This window comes from Castor canadensis, chromosome 1 (assembly GCF_047511655.1).
Source record: "Castor canadensis chromosome 1, mCasCan1.hap1v2, whole genome shotgun sequence".
Lineage (NCBI taxonomy): Eukaryota > Metazoa > Chordata > Mammalia > Rodentia > Castoridae > Castor > Castor canadensis.
In genome coordinates this window covers 152457949-152474671 of record NC_133386.1, presented here as the reverse complement: position 1 = coordinate 152474671, position 16723 = coordinate 152457949, and the positions used below count along the sequence as shown (strand labels likewise).

Sequence of the window (16723 nt, the reverse complement as noted above, 5' to 3'; positions counted from 1 at the left end):
CATTTAGAGAAAGCCTTAGATACAGCGATGGGCATTTGTGCCCCATCCTGTTAACATAAAATCCCCAAACTCAGCACATAGGTTTTCTTCCAGCTCATTGTACAGCAAATTTGAAGCTCCTGGGAAAGAAACCTAGGGGAGGCTTTGACTGCATTCTTGGCTTTTGGTTAATTTGTGATATATTTTTTTTATTACCTGTTGTCGAATTTCTTCCTCCATTTTCACTGGTGAGCCCAACTCTGCCACTTGTCTGACGCCTTCACTGGCATAACCTCCATACTCCCACAGCACATAGTTCTTGGAGTGGGATCCACCAATGATTGCAGACCAGTGATTGGCCCGACCTAGGGAAGTCAATCGAGATGCAGATATCAGTGCGGCTGTGGCTGAAATGCAAGCCTCTTGCGTGATGGGGAGGGAAGAAGAAGGACAAAGATTCAGCAAGACTGACCTAAGTACCTATTCTGCCTTAGGCCCAGCAGCACTCAGTGATTTGAGTCCCTATTAACACTAAGTCTGGCAAATGTGGAGACAGGTCAACAGCAGATGTCTGGATGAGACACGGCGGCAGCCAAGGATGCCTTGTGTCTGGGAGGGTCTGTCTCAGAGAAGGGGACAGTTGAGAGAATATGAAAGGCTGATTAGCTATGTAAGGCAGAATGGAGAGAAAAGGCCATTTGTGGCAGACTCACAAACATTAAATAACACTGTGTTTGGAGTCATCAGTAATTCTGCATTGCCGTGTCACAAACTGTCAAGGTTAGAGTTGGGAGATGATGTCAGGTAGGTAGGAAGGAGCCTGCTCATGAATGGCCTTGTTCTAAATGCTTCAGGAGTTTAGATGTCATCGGAAAAGATCTGAAAACCCCTGAAGGGTTGTGAGCAGGAGAGTGACATGATTGCATTTGAATTTTAGATAAATCATCCAGGCAGCAGTGTGAAGAATGCATTAAAGAGCAAAACTGGAGTGGAGAGCTGGGTTGGTGAGCTCAGAGCAAAAGTTAAAGGGTATGTGTGTGGGGGGAATAGCCTTAGGCAATTCTCAGCATTAAACATGGTTGTCTTCAGGCAACATGACCCACATTTCAGTATGGAGGGCAAGCAGGGGAGCCATATTTGAAGGATGAGATAGACAGCCTGGATATATGGAAGTGAGCAGACCACAGTGATTTGGTGATGGCTGTAGTGGGGCCTGGGAGGGAATTCATGCTCAACTTAAAAACATGGGAAAACAGCAAGACCTGAACAGGACCAAGGCTGGAAGATTCTGTCAAAAGCACCAGGGAAGGAAGGAAGAAGGAACTAAATAGAGATACATCTGTATTTATTATTGACTAAGTTACATATGGTTCTTCATAAGATTGGTTCAATTCTTAGCCATTCTTTAGTTGATTTTACAAGGTCTCAAGTTGAAGAACATTTTCAGGAACAGTGAAGAGGAAAATTTGAATTGGGTAAACACAACTGACAATTTTGATTTACTACTCTATGACCCAAAGTGGGTAGAACTCTTCACTCCATCCCAACATCAATAAAAGGATTTGAACAAGGCCTGTTCTTATTTATTTAGCTGCCAGGGCCTTCTGCTCCAGAGGCACATCAAAAGCATAGGCACAAAGTCAGCCTGCATCCTCCTGGCCTGCTCAGGGCAGCACTGTCCCATCTCAGGCAGCTGACATCACCAAGTGGGTTTGCCCAATTGTTTGCTCATTATTTCTTATACATCAGGGAAATGCAAACTCCATGTTTATCCCTCATAGCCTTACAGAAGACAGATGGAGATACTGCCAGCTATTTCTATATTTGTTTCCTGGGTGGGGGGAATATTCTAGCCAGCATTAAGCTAAGACCATTCTTGTGTAGGGGCCAAGTCTGGGAGCCTGCTGTGACCTTTGGCTCATTATGTGAGCATAGAGAGGCCAGCTTCAGCATCTCTTGCTCCGCCATGCTGTCCCACTGAAGTGCTCCCTTATCCCAACCCTGTCCCCCAGAGGGGACTCAGCATTTGCTGTTTCTTCTTGCTCAGTTTAGCCAACTCTTATTCCTCCTTTATTATTTACTCAGAAGCCTCCCAAGACCACCCTAGGCTCTGTCCCCTGTCTCTGCCTGGCACAGACCATATCTACTATTATTGTTGTCCCACTACACTGAAAGTCTGAGGGACTCTTTCTTCAGCACTGTGCCTGATGCATTGTGTAGACTCAGCTCATGTTTCTACAAGTGCTTCATCCCAACAACCAAATGGGAAGGTGGTGGTATATGTGCTTGAAGCATCAGAGAGCAGACTTGCACAAATTTGATTTAATGTGATTAAATTCAGGTCAGCAGAGTTCCTGACACCTACTAAGGTAAAGGGTTCAGCTAGTCTACATGTTGCTAGCAAACAAAAAACAAGAAAGAAAAGGGAAGGAAGGAAGGAAAGAAAGAAAGGAGGCAGGAGGCATTGGTCTTAGAGCCAGTAATTCTAGCTCTAAATTCAATTATTTCCTGGAATTTTCAGCTACCTCTTTTGTAGTTCAGGGATGATAATGCCTGCCTTATTGACCTATTATGAGAATTAAATTATTTTAAAATGAGATAATATATGTGAACTCACTACTGGCACAGAACAAACACTCAATAATTACGGTTTCCTGTTTTTATGGTCATTAGGGATGCTTCAAAAATGAGTAAGATGTGAAACCTGCCCTTAATTCAATATGAGATCACAAATATGTATAATATGGAATATGATAAGTGAGAGAATAGGAATGAACCCAACCATAGGGAGATCAGAGGATGGGCCCAGATGGGTCTTTCTGGATTATTCATTCAGCTTCCATTAGTTATGTGCCAAGCACAGTGGCAAGCCATGAACACTGACAGGAGTAGGATATTCCTGTCACTTGTCCTGAGGGACTCACAGTCTGGGGGTGGAGAAAACAGATGGATAGGCAGATTAATTACAATCCACCCTGTCAGGGTTATTACACAACAAGAATGCAAAACATAGAGAATAAAGTAGCTAACTCCAAATTCCCCAAATCCAAAGAACTGAAGTTTAAGAACTCAAGTGCAGAGAAGCAGGTACCTCCAGACTGGGATCTGTCTTAACATTCCTTATTCTCTGAATAAAATGTTACTATACCAGGTAAACTTTCTAGCACATACAATTGTTAATTTCCTACACAGACTTTGTAACTTCAGACATTAATTTATATTTCAATACATGTAACAATATCAGTCAACTAAGCAGAGGGATGAAGCTATATCCTCCCTGGGGTGACAAGGCAGGTGCCAATGGAAAACCAACATCAGAATGGGTATTAAAAATAGCAGTCTCACTATGTGTATATATCCAAAAAATGTGTATGTTTTATGTTTTTTCCAGTTGAGTTAAAAAATTTAATTTACACCATAAAAATGGGTATTAATGTCAGGTGAGTGGCATTCACTCAGGTGCAAAATGGTACAAGGTAGAGAAGTGTGGTGACTTAAAGGCAGAAGACCTGGCTCCAGGCCTCCATTTGTGACTACAAACCAGTCATTTAACATCTTAGAGCCTCAGTTTCCCATGTATGTATGTATGTGTGTGTCTATGTATGTATGTATGTGATGAGGAACAAATCCAGGGCCTTGTGTATGCTAGGCAGGTGCTATACCACTGAGCTACACTCTCAGCCCCTACTCCTACTTTAAAAATACAGATAACAGTTACACGGCTAGACCATCTCCCAGAGTTGTGCAAATTAATTGGGCTTGTTTTGGAAAGAACTGTGGAAGCTGTAAAACTGTCTAAAACAAAGGTCTTGGTATTATTTCAGATATAAAGCACTATGGGAATCTACAAGAGGAATCCAAATGATGGTGGGAGAACAGGAAAACGTTCCAGTTAACAGGAGGGCTCCCAGAGACTGAGAGAAATAGAAAGAGGGAGGACAGCAAACTCAGTGGGAAGGCTGCAGGGAAACTATTAACAACATAGAGTGGAGGGGCAAAACGTCTCTTAGGGAGATGCTTTCCTATGTGTGATCCTTACCACAAACTTACCCACATGTTCTGGATTAGGAAACTGAGGCCCAGAGAGTTTAATGTGGCCAAACTCACAGAGCTATAGAGGGCAAAGCTGGGCTTCAAACTGAGGTCCTCCTGACTCCAGCATGTTTTCTTTCCCCACATTCCACAGTGAGGTCAAGAAATGAGACCACTTGGTGACCTGGAGAGTTAGTGGACAAAGAGAGTAGGAGGAACATAAAGTCATGACCAGTTGTGTGAGAGCTGAGTGTCCATGTGGTCAGTGGTATGAGAAAGGAGGAGACATGATGGAAGAGGCCTTCTGGGAAGAAGGATGTATCGACAGTCAACATGCATTAAGCCTTTGCCATGTGCCAGGACTGTGTCAAGGACTGACTGACATTGTCTTATTAAACACTCTAAAAGAAAACTCTTGACACAGATACTATCATAGTTCTTATTTTTGCATGTAGAAACTTGGTTTTAGGGCGGTTAACCTAAGATCACAGAAGCAGGTGAGTGAAGACATTGGGATTTGAAATTGGGTCTTTCTGCTGCAGGGACCAGCTCTTCTCTACCACATTGGACCATATCTCTGGCAGAACATGTCCAGTGGCAGGAAGGGACAGGGTCCAAGGGCAAGGAGACCAAACAGGCAGCCCTTCGCCATTCCCCGCATGAATTGCATAGGTCTGACTTAGGGCAGTGGCAGAGGAAATGCAGACAAAGTGTCAGGAGCAGGATCTAGTAAGACAGAAGAATGGACAAACCTTGGGAGGTAATTTGCTACAGTAGTTGAAACTTTGGTTGTGGGAATCAGACCAACATGTATTCTAGTCTCAGTTCTGGAACTCTCTAGGCTGAACAAGTCAATTGCTCCCAACCTCAGTTTCTGCATCTGTAAAGATGTGATAATGACTAGAATCCTAGTGCATTCAAGGCTGAAGTCCATGAAATAATGACTGATGGCTGGCACATAAAATGAACCAGTAAGTATTAGCTAGTAAAAATAAATATAAATAGGGTGGGACAAACCCAGACCAGTTTCTGGAAGGCACAGTAACAAAGAAGAATCTCATTGGGTGATTGAGTGGCAGTTGGATTTAGAACTAGTGTGTAGAGATGACAGGAATATCAGGTGCAAGGACCTGGGTCTGGAAAAATGATTGGCCATCTAATGACTCAGTTGTCTGGGACCTGTAGAGTGAGGTGATTAAAGAGATCCCAGTTATCTAGAAGGAAGGAAATTTGTTCCAGGGCCCACCATCCTCTAGGAAATAAGGAAGGAGAGGGAAAAAAGACTGGAAAGATAGTGACAAGATTAAGGCTTTTGGCCTTCTTAAAAGAATAATCAGAGAGGCCAGCTATGGGGTCTTTGGTGAAACATTGGGGCCTCAGTCCTAGCACGCAGGGGCAGAAAAGCAAAGCAACCTCTTAATCCCTCAGGAAAGAACACAGCTCCTTGGTATAGCATGCCCTCATTAGCAGTGGCCTGTATATGTCTGGGTTTACTCCCAATAGCTTGGGTGAATCTTCCATGGGAAAGAGACAGGCTAGAAGCTGAAAGAAGAAATTATTCGACATGTGAGTTTGAGGTGCTGATGGCCAACCAGGTGCATCAGTCCAAAAAACCATCCCAGGGAGATGCCTTGAATATAGGTACAGTAACATCCCTTCTGATATTTTTCTGTTGTCATTCCTGGTACTAAATTATCATTATTCACAAAGATGTCAAAAGGCCAGAGCGCATCAAAGAACCATGTCTGCACTTTTTTTCTAGTGTTGGAGGAGGCATGTTGCATGGTAGGTGGATCCTCTCAGGTGTTCTTCACATGGCAGCAGGTGTGATGGATAATTTGATGTGTCAACTTGAACGGACTATGGGGAGGTGAGTCATTTGGTCAAACATTCTCCATGTAACTGTAAGGGTGTCTGGATGAGACTAACAATTGAATAGGTAGATGGAATAAAACAGATTGCTCTGAAGGCGGTGGGCCCCACATAGTCAGTTGAAGGTCTGAATAAAACACAAATTCTGACCCTTGTTTAGGTAAGAGGGAGTTCTTGTTGCCTACCTGTCTTTAAATGGGACATCATCATACCCCCACCCCCGCCTTTGCACTGAAGCTGAAACACTGACTCTTCCTGGATCTTTTTTTCTTTTGGTCATACTAGGGTTTGAACTCAGGGTGTTCTACTGCTTGACCTATGTGCCCAGTCCTTTTTGCTTTTAGTTATTTTTCAGATAGGGTCTTGAATTTTTTGCCTAGGTCAGTCTGGACTGTGATCCTCCTATTTATACCTCCTGGGATTACAGGTACCAGCTACAGTGCCTGGCCTCTTCCTGGGTGTTGAGTATATTGACTTTCAGGCTAAAATGGCACAATCAGCTTTCTGGGTTCTTAGGTTTTTCAGATCTAGACTGGAACTGCACCATTGGCTCTCCTTGGTCTCCAGCTTGCTAACTGTACATTTGGGACTTCTCAGCCTCCATATTTGGGTGAGCCAATTTCTTATAACAAATCCTTTTGTATATATATGCATATAAACCCTATTGGTTCTGTTTCCTTGGAGAACCTTGACGGATATAGTAGGTGATCAGTGACTGCCCAGATTTCCTAGCCAGTGGCTACACTTGCTGACCAATCCAGCCCCACAAAAGCTTCCCATTCATTTCCTTAACATCCATTCAAAGCAACTTCATGTGAAAATGTCCTGTGGCCTTAGTGACTAGATTGTTGCAACCCCTACTGTCCAAGCTTAGCCTCATTCATAACACTCTCAGCGTATCTTTGCTCTGGTCTCTAGTTGGGCCCTTACGGAATTTCCTGGAGTAGTTACACCAAACACATGTTCTATCCACCTCTCCCCCTTTTATCTCTTAGTAGATGACCTTGTTACTTAAAATCTTTTGAAAAGACCAAGGTCAACCTATCTATCCACAGACTTACCCATGTACCATGTGGCCATTGACCAAGAGACAAATATTATAGACCTTCCAGTTCTATTCACAAAAGTTGTCTTGGATCTCAGTTTGCTCTTGGCTTTGTTATTCTCACCCTAGGCACAGGTCCGGGATCTGCTTAATTTCCAATGTTTTAGATTTGGCTAATGAACTTGGCTTCTGTGGGTTTATCCTTGGGTGCTGCCCAGGACGCAGCTTGTACTTGCCCTCTGGCTCTTCCTGCTCTTGGCTGCTTTGGGAATGCACTCTGATCAAGCCATTGTATTTTTTAGGATCCTGCCCAATATGGCAAAAACCCTGCAGGGAGAGCTCTGTCAAGTAGGTCAGAAATTCCTCAATTTTCTATCTTTCTGACTTATTCATTCAGCTCTCTCTTTTTTTTTCTTTCACTAAGGTCTCAAGAGAGACCCTTTTCACCTCTGTCATTTCCCATTCCTGGGAAAACCTGGCACTTAGGAACTGATTACATCCTTTTCTGTTTCCTTGGAGGCCTTCAACAATAAGATTCTATTTTACCCTATTAATTCACTTAATGAACATTTGGTGGACTCATACTATACATTAAATTAGGGATCAAGCTATTGTTGCTGGTTTCTGTTTTGATAAAGGTTTGTTTTTTATGTAGTATCTATGTACTATTTATGGCTGCTTTCATGCTACCAAGGCAGAGTTGAGTAGTTCCACCTGAAGCTGTCTGGCCTGAAAACCCTAAAATATTTACTATCTGGCCCTTTATATAAAATATTTTCCAAAACCTGTACTAGGCTATAGTTACTTTGAGATGAGTCAGACTTGATCCCTGTCTTGAGATGTTCAGCCTAGAGTGTGGGGTGAAAGGTGTGAATAACAGGTTATAATAGGCAATTGCAATAAAGTGTGTGTGATACAACTTTGACAAAGACAAGCACTAGGAAATGTTAAAGAATAAACAAGAGGATACAACCCAGATGGTACCAGGAACCCAAGGCTCCTGGAGGAGATAGCAGCTGAGCTAAATGATGTCACCTTTAGTCATTGACTGAATACAAAGCTGCACACATGCAGGGTAGACCCTTCAAGGACTGTCAGAGAACAGCTACTGGACAGCTAAGAGCTGAATGTAGACTCCAGAGGCCACATAGTACTGGAGATACAGGACTTATAGCCATCCTTATGAGAAAGGCTTTGCTGACCTTAAGGTATTCAATTGAGAGCCTTGAAAGGCCACACCCTGCTAGTAAAACTACTTTAGCCCCAGAGTAAAGGCTTCCTAGACTTATCCTAACCAAGATCAGAAAACAGGCCTTAAAAGGGACTCAAGCACATCCATCAATAAACTAACCATATGCCAGATCAAAATGCCTCATTCCTTAAAGGAAGATTGAAAGTCTAAATACTCAACAATGTAGCCTTTACAATGTCCATCATGGAACAAAAAAGTGACTAGATATGTTTAGAAGCAAGAAAGTGACCTAAAACACTAAAACATGGGGAAAAAAAACAGCAGCTGAGAGAACTCCTGATATGACTCATAAATTGGGATTAACATACAAGGACTAAAAGCAGCTATTGTCAATGTGTTCAAGGATTTAAAGAAAAGATGGACATAATGAGTGAACAGATGGAGACTCTTGGCAAAGAAACAAACTATTTTTAAAAAGCCCAAATGGAAACTCTATAACTGAAAGATATCTGTATTTGGACACAGCAAAGGAAAATATCAGTAAACTGAAAGATAGGGTGATATAAACACAATTTAAAATGAAGTATAAAGGAAAAAGAGGCTGGAAAAAATTGAACTTGAGTCCTATTGACCTGTGGAATAAAAATAAGTGGTTTAAATAGAGTCCCAGCAGGACAGGATAAAGAGATGGGGTTAGAAAAAAATATCTGAATAAACAATGCTTAAAATTTCTTCAAAATTTAATGAAAAATATCAACCTATATATCCAAGAAGATTACCAAACCTCAAAAAAGGATAAAAGCAAAGAAAATGACATCTAAAAACAAAATGAAAAAGAAAATGACATCTAAGCACTTCATACTGTGATAAGATAAAATCTCAGAAGCAATAAGAGACACATTACAATTAGAGAAACAAAGATAAGAATGACTGCCTGCTTCAAAAAACAAGGCAAGAAGACAATGAAATGACATCTTTAAAATTTTAAAAGGAATAAAATCTGTCAAACTAGAATTCTATTATCTTGCAAAAGTATTCTTCAACAATGAGGGTAAAATAAAACATTTTTTTTGATAAATGAAAGCTGAGTGAATTTATGCTAGAACATCTGCAGCATATGAAATATTAAAGGAAGATCTTCAAGGCCGAAGGGAAATGGAAACAGATGGCAACTCTTGCATGGAGAAGCGAAGAGTGATGGAAATGGTAAATACGTGGTTATGGTGCCCCCTTAGTTCCTTTTTTACCAAAGAGTTTCTCCCTTTAGGTAAAGAGGTTTGAGTTTTCTGATTATGGGTTAAAAAACACTTCCATTAACACTCTCTTCCCACAAAACCTATATTTTTGTCTTTCCAGGCTTTTCAGGAAAGTCGGCCTTAGTTCACTGCTTCTCAGTCCACTTTCTCCCCTTGCATTCTGAACCTGAGTTCATCTCCTCTACCAAGTCTTTAAAACTTTGACTTTTGCTCTGTTGCATTCCCAAAGTTGGGCAATTGCTGAGGACAATCAGAGGAAAATTATTACCTGCCTTCTTTATTTCCTATTTTGAAATAACAATATACTTTAGATTCAGAAATCTTCACCTTTTTTAATGGACAGTCTAGCAAGTTTTGACAAGTGGATGCAATCATGCAGCCATGACCACATCAAGCACAGAAGAGTTCTGCTACCTCTCAACATTTCCACGTGACTTTTTGAAATAAATCCTCCCCCTCTGCCCCCAAAGACCTTGGCAACCTCTGTCCTGTTTTTGCCCGATGGTTTTGCCTTTTCCAAACTACAATGTAAATAGACTCACAGTGTGGTATTTTAAGTCTAATTTCTAAGCATAATGCATTTGAGATTCATCCATGTTGTTATCATTTTTTTTCAAATGTCTTGAAAGAATAAGGGAATCTCCTACTGGTTTAAGGCCATCACCACATTCCTGTTTTCACTATCTACTAGTTATGTGATCTTGAATAAGTCACCTAAGTTGTTTAACTTAGAGTCAGTTTTATTATCTGTAAAAGGGGGTAATAGTAGTAGCTATCTCCTTGGGTTGTTATGGGGTTACAGAAGGAAATCCACATAAAAGCACTTGGCATAGTTCTTGGTACATAAAAAAATTCAATAAATGGTTATTTTCAATATTAACATGTTATGCCTCAGCAAAGGTAGAGATTGGGGGCAAAGTGTGACCTAAAGGACTTGTCCATCTAGGTAGGGTGAAGCCTTGGAGCACAGCAGGATTTTCTAAGTGGTGTGGTCAGGTTAGATGGGGTTCAGAGAGCAGTCGGCACTGGGGGATACAGAAGCCCAATGGGTGGGTGGAACAAGTGGTGGGACAATGGCAGAATTTGTGAGGCAGGCAGATAGACAGACAGCAGGACCCCTGACATAAGCCGGGCTCACAGTTCAGGCTCCAGCTTCTGGACTTAGAGTGGGGAACTGACAAGTGGAAAGGTAGGAAAAAAAAAGTGGAAAGGAACACAAGGGCCAAAGCAGCGTCTCTGTTGGAAAACATGGGGCATAGAGACACAGACATCTTGAACCACAAGACAATTTTGGAGTCCAGAAATGAGCACCAAGAGATCCGGGCCTAGAGACTTTAGAACTGAGAACATGAGAATTGCCCCAGAGAACTGGGAAATAATCATCGTCGTTGTCATCATTGTCATCGTCACACAATAATCGCCATCAGTGAGAGTTTTCTATGTGCTTGTATATTGCTAATGCATTTAATCCTTATGGATGAGGAAGTCAAAGCAGGAAAGAGTCAGTGACTTGCCTGGGCTTCCCAGTGAGTAAGTGATAGACACAGGGTTTGCACCAGGTTCTCTCACTCGAGAGCGGTACTGCCTGAACTTCCGGTGAGGAAGGAAGGCTCTCCACTCTACTGGATAGTGCAGGAGTCATGGCCAGAGGTGACTGACATTTCAAATGTGGACAGTGTGGCAGAGGAGGTACATTTTTTCACCTTATTTAATTTTAATTAATTAAGTTTAGATATCCATGCCTGTCTGGTGGCCATTATATTGGGCAACACAGCCCAGGAAATTTGAGATAGGAATGAGTATTGCTTATAAGGGACAACTGTGTAGGTAGCCTCATCTGAGAAGAGGGAATGGGCAGACAGACTCTACAGAAGACTGGAGCTCTGTTTGGTAACATGTACCATCCATTCACCCCTAATTTTTGTCACAACTATGGTAGGTAGGTGTGAGCACACACTCATGCTGTCTGTGAGTGTCCACCTCAGGTACACAGTGCTTCCCATATATGTCTCATGGCCTTCTCTGAGCTTTGAGAGCCCACTGGGTCAGCAGGCAAGTGTCTGGGAATGTGGGGAAGTTAGTGCTCCTGAAAACATCTCTTGGCTTGTGGGGGGGTGGGTGCTAGAAGACAAGTTTGGAAGGTGGACAGTTCTGGAAAGTAGGCATTCTATATACTTTGCCAGAGATACAGTGATACCAGTGACCTCCATAATACACTCTTAGGCTGTTTCTTCCTCCTCCCTTCTCACTCTCTTCCTACTTCTTTCCTCTCATTTCCCCTGTTACCTTCCACATAAACTACCTGTAGTCCTTGCCTTGGGTTCTGCTTTTGGAGAAACCCAAACTGGGACATGGTTCATATATTTGGGTTCAGGGATCCATAAAATAGATCAGGCAAGACCAGCTGGAGCAACTCTTCCAGCAATGAAATTACAGGTGATCCTTTACTCCCCCTCCATCCAAAGCTAGGGAGGTTCTTCTTATTGTCTTTGTTATATTTGTCAATGTCATAGTTGGCATCCCCATTCATCACCATCATTATCATCATAACCATTAACACCTACTGAGTATGTTCCCTGAATCACACACTTCATAGGGCTAATTGATGTCTCTCTGGTCCTCTTCGTGGTCCTGCTAGGTAGGTCAGTGACTGTACCCATGTTATGAGTGAAGGCACTGATTTGCTAGTAGGTGGCAGTACTGAGACTTGCCACTGGTGTGCCAAACTTAAGGCCATGCCCTTTCTACTCCATAAAGAATCCACAGTTTGAGCCAAGTCTAGATTTAGTTAGAAGGTCATTCTGATGTCCCCGTTGCTATCATGAGAATTAGTTCTTGGGATGGGGATGGGTAGTGAAGTAGGATGGTGTCTATGTAGTTCTCCAATAACATTAGGGGTACTGGCTCTTGGTGTTCATAAATATCAGCTTTCTTTGGACTCAACCTTCTCAGACCAATTTTTTTTATGAACTGCCAACTCTTGATTTATCTAGCTTAAATATTTAAAGCCTAGCCAATCAGCTGATTCTCATTTCAGAAGTTCTCCCAAACCCTCATGCCCATTGCTACTCTAGAGGCTGGTTGAAGGTTTATTGTGCATTGACAAGTAACACTGGGATTATATTTTTAGAAACAGAGATTTAAAAGTGTCCTTCCAGGCTGACTTTGCCATATAAGCTCTGTAATATATGAGAGAGAGGCCATCATACTGGACAGTTTCCCAATGTTTAATATGCCATTAACACCTGAGTGTAAAGCCCCAGGGAAGGAATGGTAGCACTCTGGATGATAAATTCCAGCAATGTTTATGTAATTTAAAAAAAATCTAGGAGCATGCATTTAAAAGCTTTGCAGGAGCAATAAATACCTTTGCTTTGTTTTTTGGAGTGTAACAAAAAGAACGAACATCTCCCATCCTATCAGTGCATTTTCCAGATTTGAATATTAACTCTGTCAGCTAAGCTCTATAAATAAGACAATGAATGTTTTTCTGTGTTTGAAAAGTTTTTAATAAGCAGAAAGAAGAGGTAGTGAGAAATAGGAATTACTAGCGCCTACTTGTACCAAGTGTTTTCTTACGCACTTCTAGTTTACCTCTCAATCTCATGTCATGGGAGAGGAAACAGGCTCAGAGAGGACTTGGAACTTGCCAGTGGACACATCGCCAGGAAGTGGCAGGATTTGGCTCATGACTGGTTTGACTTTGGGAAAGCTTTTTGCTTTTCCAATAAGAGAGAAGCGAGAGGCTCTGGGGAAAGTTTTTTAAGCTAATAATAGAACCAAAGTCTATTTAACCCAGTCACTTTATATAAGACAAAGAAAGGGTCAGGCTGGGGTTGAAAAAAATCCACTTGGAAATTGAAGGTAAAAGTGAAGAGGGCAGTCTAATCTCTTTCATGACCATAGACTCAGAAAACCCAAACAAGATATTAGTAAACTATATATCCAGCTATTTAGAGAAATTATCCAATACTGCAACCAAATGGGTTTATTCCAGTAATACAATGGGGTTTTAACATTCAAATCCAATCAATCTAAGTCAAGCATATTAAAAATCATATGAATATCTTTATAGGTATTGAAGAAACATTTGATTACATTCAATATTCATTCATTATAAAAATGAAATTTAGCAAACTAATAACAGAAAGGAGTTTTCCTTTTCTGGCATAAAAATATCCACAAAAAAAAACTATTGCAAAAATCCTATTTACTATACAATAAAATAAAATAAAATAAAAAATAAATAAAATAATTCCTATTTACAGAGGATTATTAAAAGCTTTCTCCATAATATTTGGAACAGAAGATGGCAACTAGAGGGAGGAAGCAGAAAGCATGCTTCCTAAAATAAAATCTTGGAGAGATGCTGGAGAAACACCTTACAGGAAAAATCACCGAGAAGAGGCAAAACTTTGACTCCTCCATACCCCCAGCCCAAGCATAGCATCCCCACTCCACCTTAACCGGAGAAACCAGGAGGGCTCCCGCACCACCAGACACCAGCTCCCACACAGCTTGGGAAGATGTAGACCACAAGGTGAGCTAAGCGGCACACGGTACTCCCGCAGACAACCCTGGGCCAGATCAGCATAGTCCCCTGGACAGATCGACCCCCCCACCCGGGAAAAAAGAGAAAAAAACTGAATAATAACAACAAAAAAGACATGTAGCAAAGAGGGCAGGGAGCCCTGAGCGTTGAAGGGGGGGAGGGGAATCCCTCACAAAACTGTAAATAAGTCGGCCAGAGAAGGCAGGAGCAGCAGCACACGCCCAGCAATGGGGGAGGGGGGGAAGCTTATAAAAGCGGCAGTGTGAGGAAAACTCCACAGGAGAGGGGGGAAGACCCACTTCCCACATGAACTGTAAATAAGTACACCAGTCTGAGAAAGCGGGTGCAGTGTCACCTTCCCCAGTGTGCTTGAAAGGGGAGAAAGCTTGTAGCAGTGGTGGCTGTGCACAGGAGAACTCTGAATAAACAAAGCCTGTGGGGCTAGGTGAGTGTTAAGCTCACTCCTGAGATCTGCAATCAATAAAGCCTTCAGCAACAGCAGGCTGACAGTAGCAGGCAGGTGAGCTGAAGCCTCAGATAGACATTCACAAAGCTGTCTCCAGACTCTTTTTTTTTTCTCTCTTCCTTTGATGAGACAACAACTGAACTATACCTGCATGCTAAAAAAATTACTGAAACTGTACTGCATTTGAACTTGGGACACTTTGTGGTGTTTTTTTTTGTTTTGTTTTGTTTTCCCCTTAATGAGACAACAACAAAACTACTTCTGTCTGAGACACCATCTCCAGGATTGGAGGCTGAGGGACTAACACCAAAATTATTAACTAAAACTTTATTGCATTCGAATTTGGAGATTTTTTTTTTCAATCCTCTCTCTGTGTCTCTAATGCCTGTTTAGCTTACTGTTGATTAGTATATTATCTCTTCCTGTTTATATCTTTTACACTTTTTTTGTTTGTTTTTTTTTACTTGTTTGTTTTTCCCTTTTTCTTTACCTTCTTTGCTTTCCCTCTCCTCTCACCCTTCCATTCTAAATATCACCATTGTTATTATTACAAGCTAGAAAATATTTAATTGCACACAGTACAGGGACAATAACAATACCAAGGGCAATGATGGGAAGACAGAAAAAACAGGGAAACCAGTTTCCCCACAGCAAAAAATTAGTACAGGAATCAGAGGGAAATGGGTAAAACAGATACTCACATCCAGACTCCAACAAAACGAAGATAAACTATGCCAAAGAACCCAATGAAGCCCACAAGAATAATAAGAAAGAAGAAATCCTACAAGTAACCAATGAGAATTTTATAGAGATGATACGGGATATGGTCAATGAAAACGTACAGGAGACACTCAAGAAATTCCAAGACAACAAAAATAGAGAATTTGAAAAAGCACAAAAAGAAATAAGAGAAACCATAGAAGTACTGTATAAACACCAAAGTGAAACAAAGAACACGATTAATAAAGAGATAAATGAACTCAGGACAAAAATTGACAACATTAAAGAGGAAGGGACTCAGGATACAGAAAACCTCAGAAAAAAGAACAAAACAAAACTGCAAAACAAAATGGAAGGCCAATCCAGCAGAATAGAACAAACAGAAGACAGAATCTCAGAACTCAAAGATGAAATGGTAAGTAAAGGAAAAACCAAAGAACTATTAGTTAAACAACTCAAGACATGTGAAAGGAAAATGCAAGAACTCACCGACTCCATCAAAAGACCAAACTTGAGAATCATGGGCATTGAAGAAGGAGAAGACGTGCAAGCAAAGGGAATGTGTAATATATTCAACAAAATAATAACAGAAAATTTCCCAAATCTAGAGAAAGATATTCCCATACAGATGCAAGAGGCCTCCAGAACACCAAACAGACCAGACCAAAATAGAACTACCCCACAACATATCATCATTAAAACAACAAGTACAAAGACCCGAGAAAGAAAAGTGAAGGCTGTAAGAGAGAAAAAACAAATAACATACAAAGGCAAACCCATACAAATCACATCAGACTTCTCAACAGAAACATTAAAAGCAAGAAGAGCTTGGGGAGAGATCTTCCGGGCACTGAATGAAAATAACTTCAACCCTAGGACACTCTACCCAGCAAAACTATCATTCAAAATAAATGGAGCAATAAAAGTCTTCCATGATAAGCAGAAACTAAAACAATATGTGACCACAAAGCCACCACTACAAAAGATTCTTCAAGGGACTCTGCACACAGAAAGTGAAACCCAACATAACCATGAAAGGGCAGGCAGCACCAAACTATAGGAAAAGAAAAAGCAAGAAAGTAGAGAGTAACCTCGATTCAGGTACACACAATCAAACCTTCAAACAACGACAACAACTAAATGACAGGAATCACCACATACCTATCAGTACTTACACTTAATGTTAATGGACTTAATTCCCTCATCAAAAGGCACCATTTGATGAACTGGATTAAAAAGGAAGATCCAACAATTTGTTGCTTACAGGAGACCCATCTCACCGACAGAAATAAGCATAGGCTTAGGATGAAAGGCTGGAAGAAGATTTACCAAGCCAATGGCCCCCGAAAACAGGCAAGAGTAGCAATACAACCTACATTGATCAAATGAGATTAAGAAGGACATTCCATACTAATAAAAGGGGAAATAGACCAAAAGGAAATAACAATTATCAACCTATATGCACCCAATGTCCATGCACCCAATTTCATCAAACATACCCTGAAGGACCTAAAAGCATATATTAACACCAACACAGTGGTTGTGGGAGACTTTAACACCCCATTATCATCAATAGATAGGTCATCCAAACAAAAAATCAATAAAGAAA

General features: G+C 41.2%; 1 protein-coding gene across 2 annotated transcripts in view; it reads right to left on the bottom strand.

Annotated features, from left to right (window-relative positions):
- Positions 1-16723, bottom strand: part of Spon1 (spondin 1) — a 282898-nt gene that overhangs the window by 117185 nt on the left and 148990 nt on the right. For both annotated transcript variants that reach the window (XM_074041877.1, XM_074041872.1), the window contains exon 6: positions 196-344. In XM_074041877.1, coding sequence (XP_073897978.1) covers positions 196-344 — 149 coding nt within the window. The remainder of the gene's footprint in view (positions 1-195; positions 345-16723) is intronic.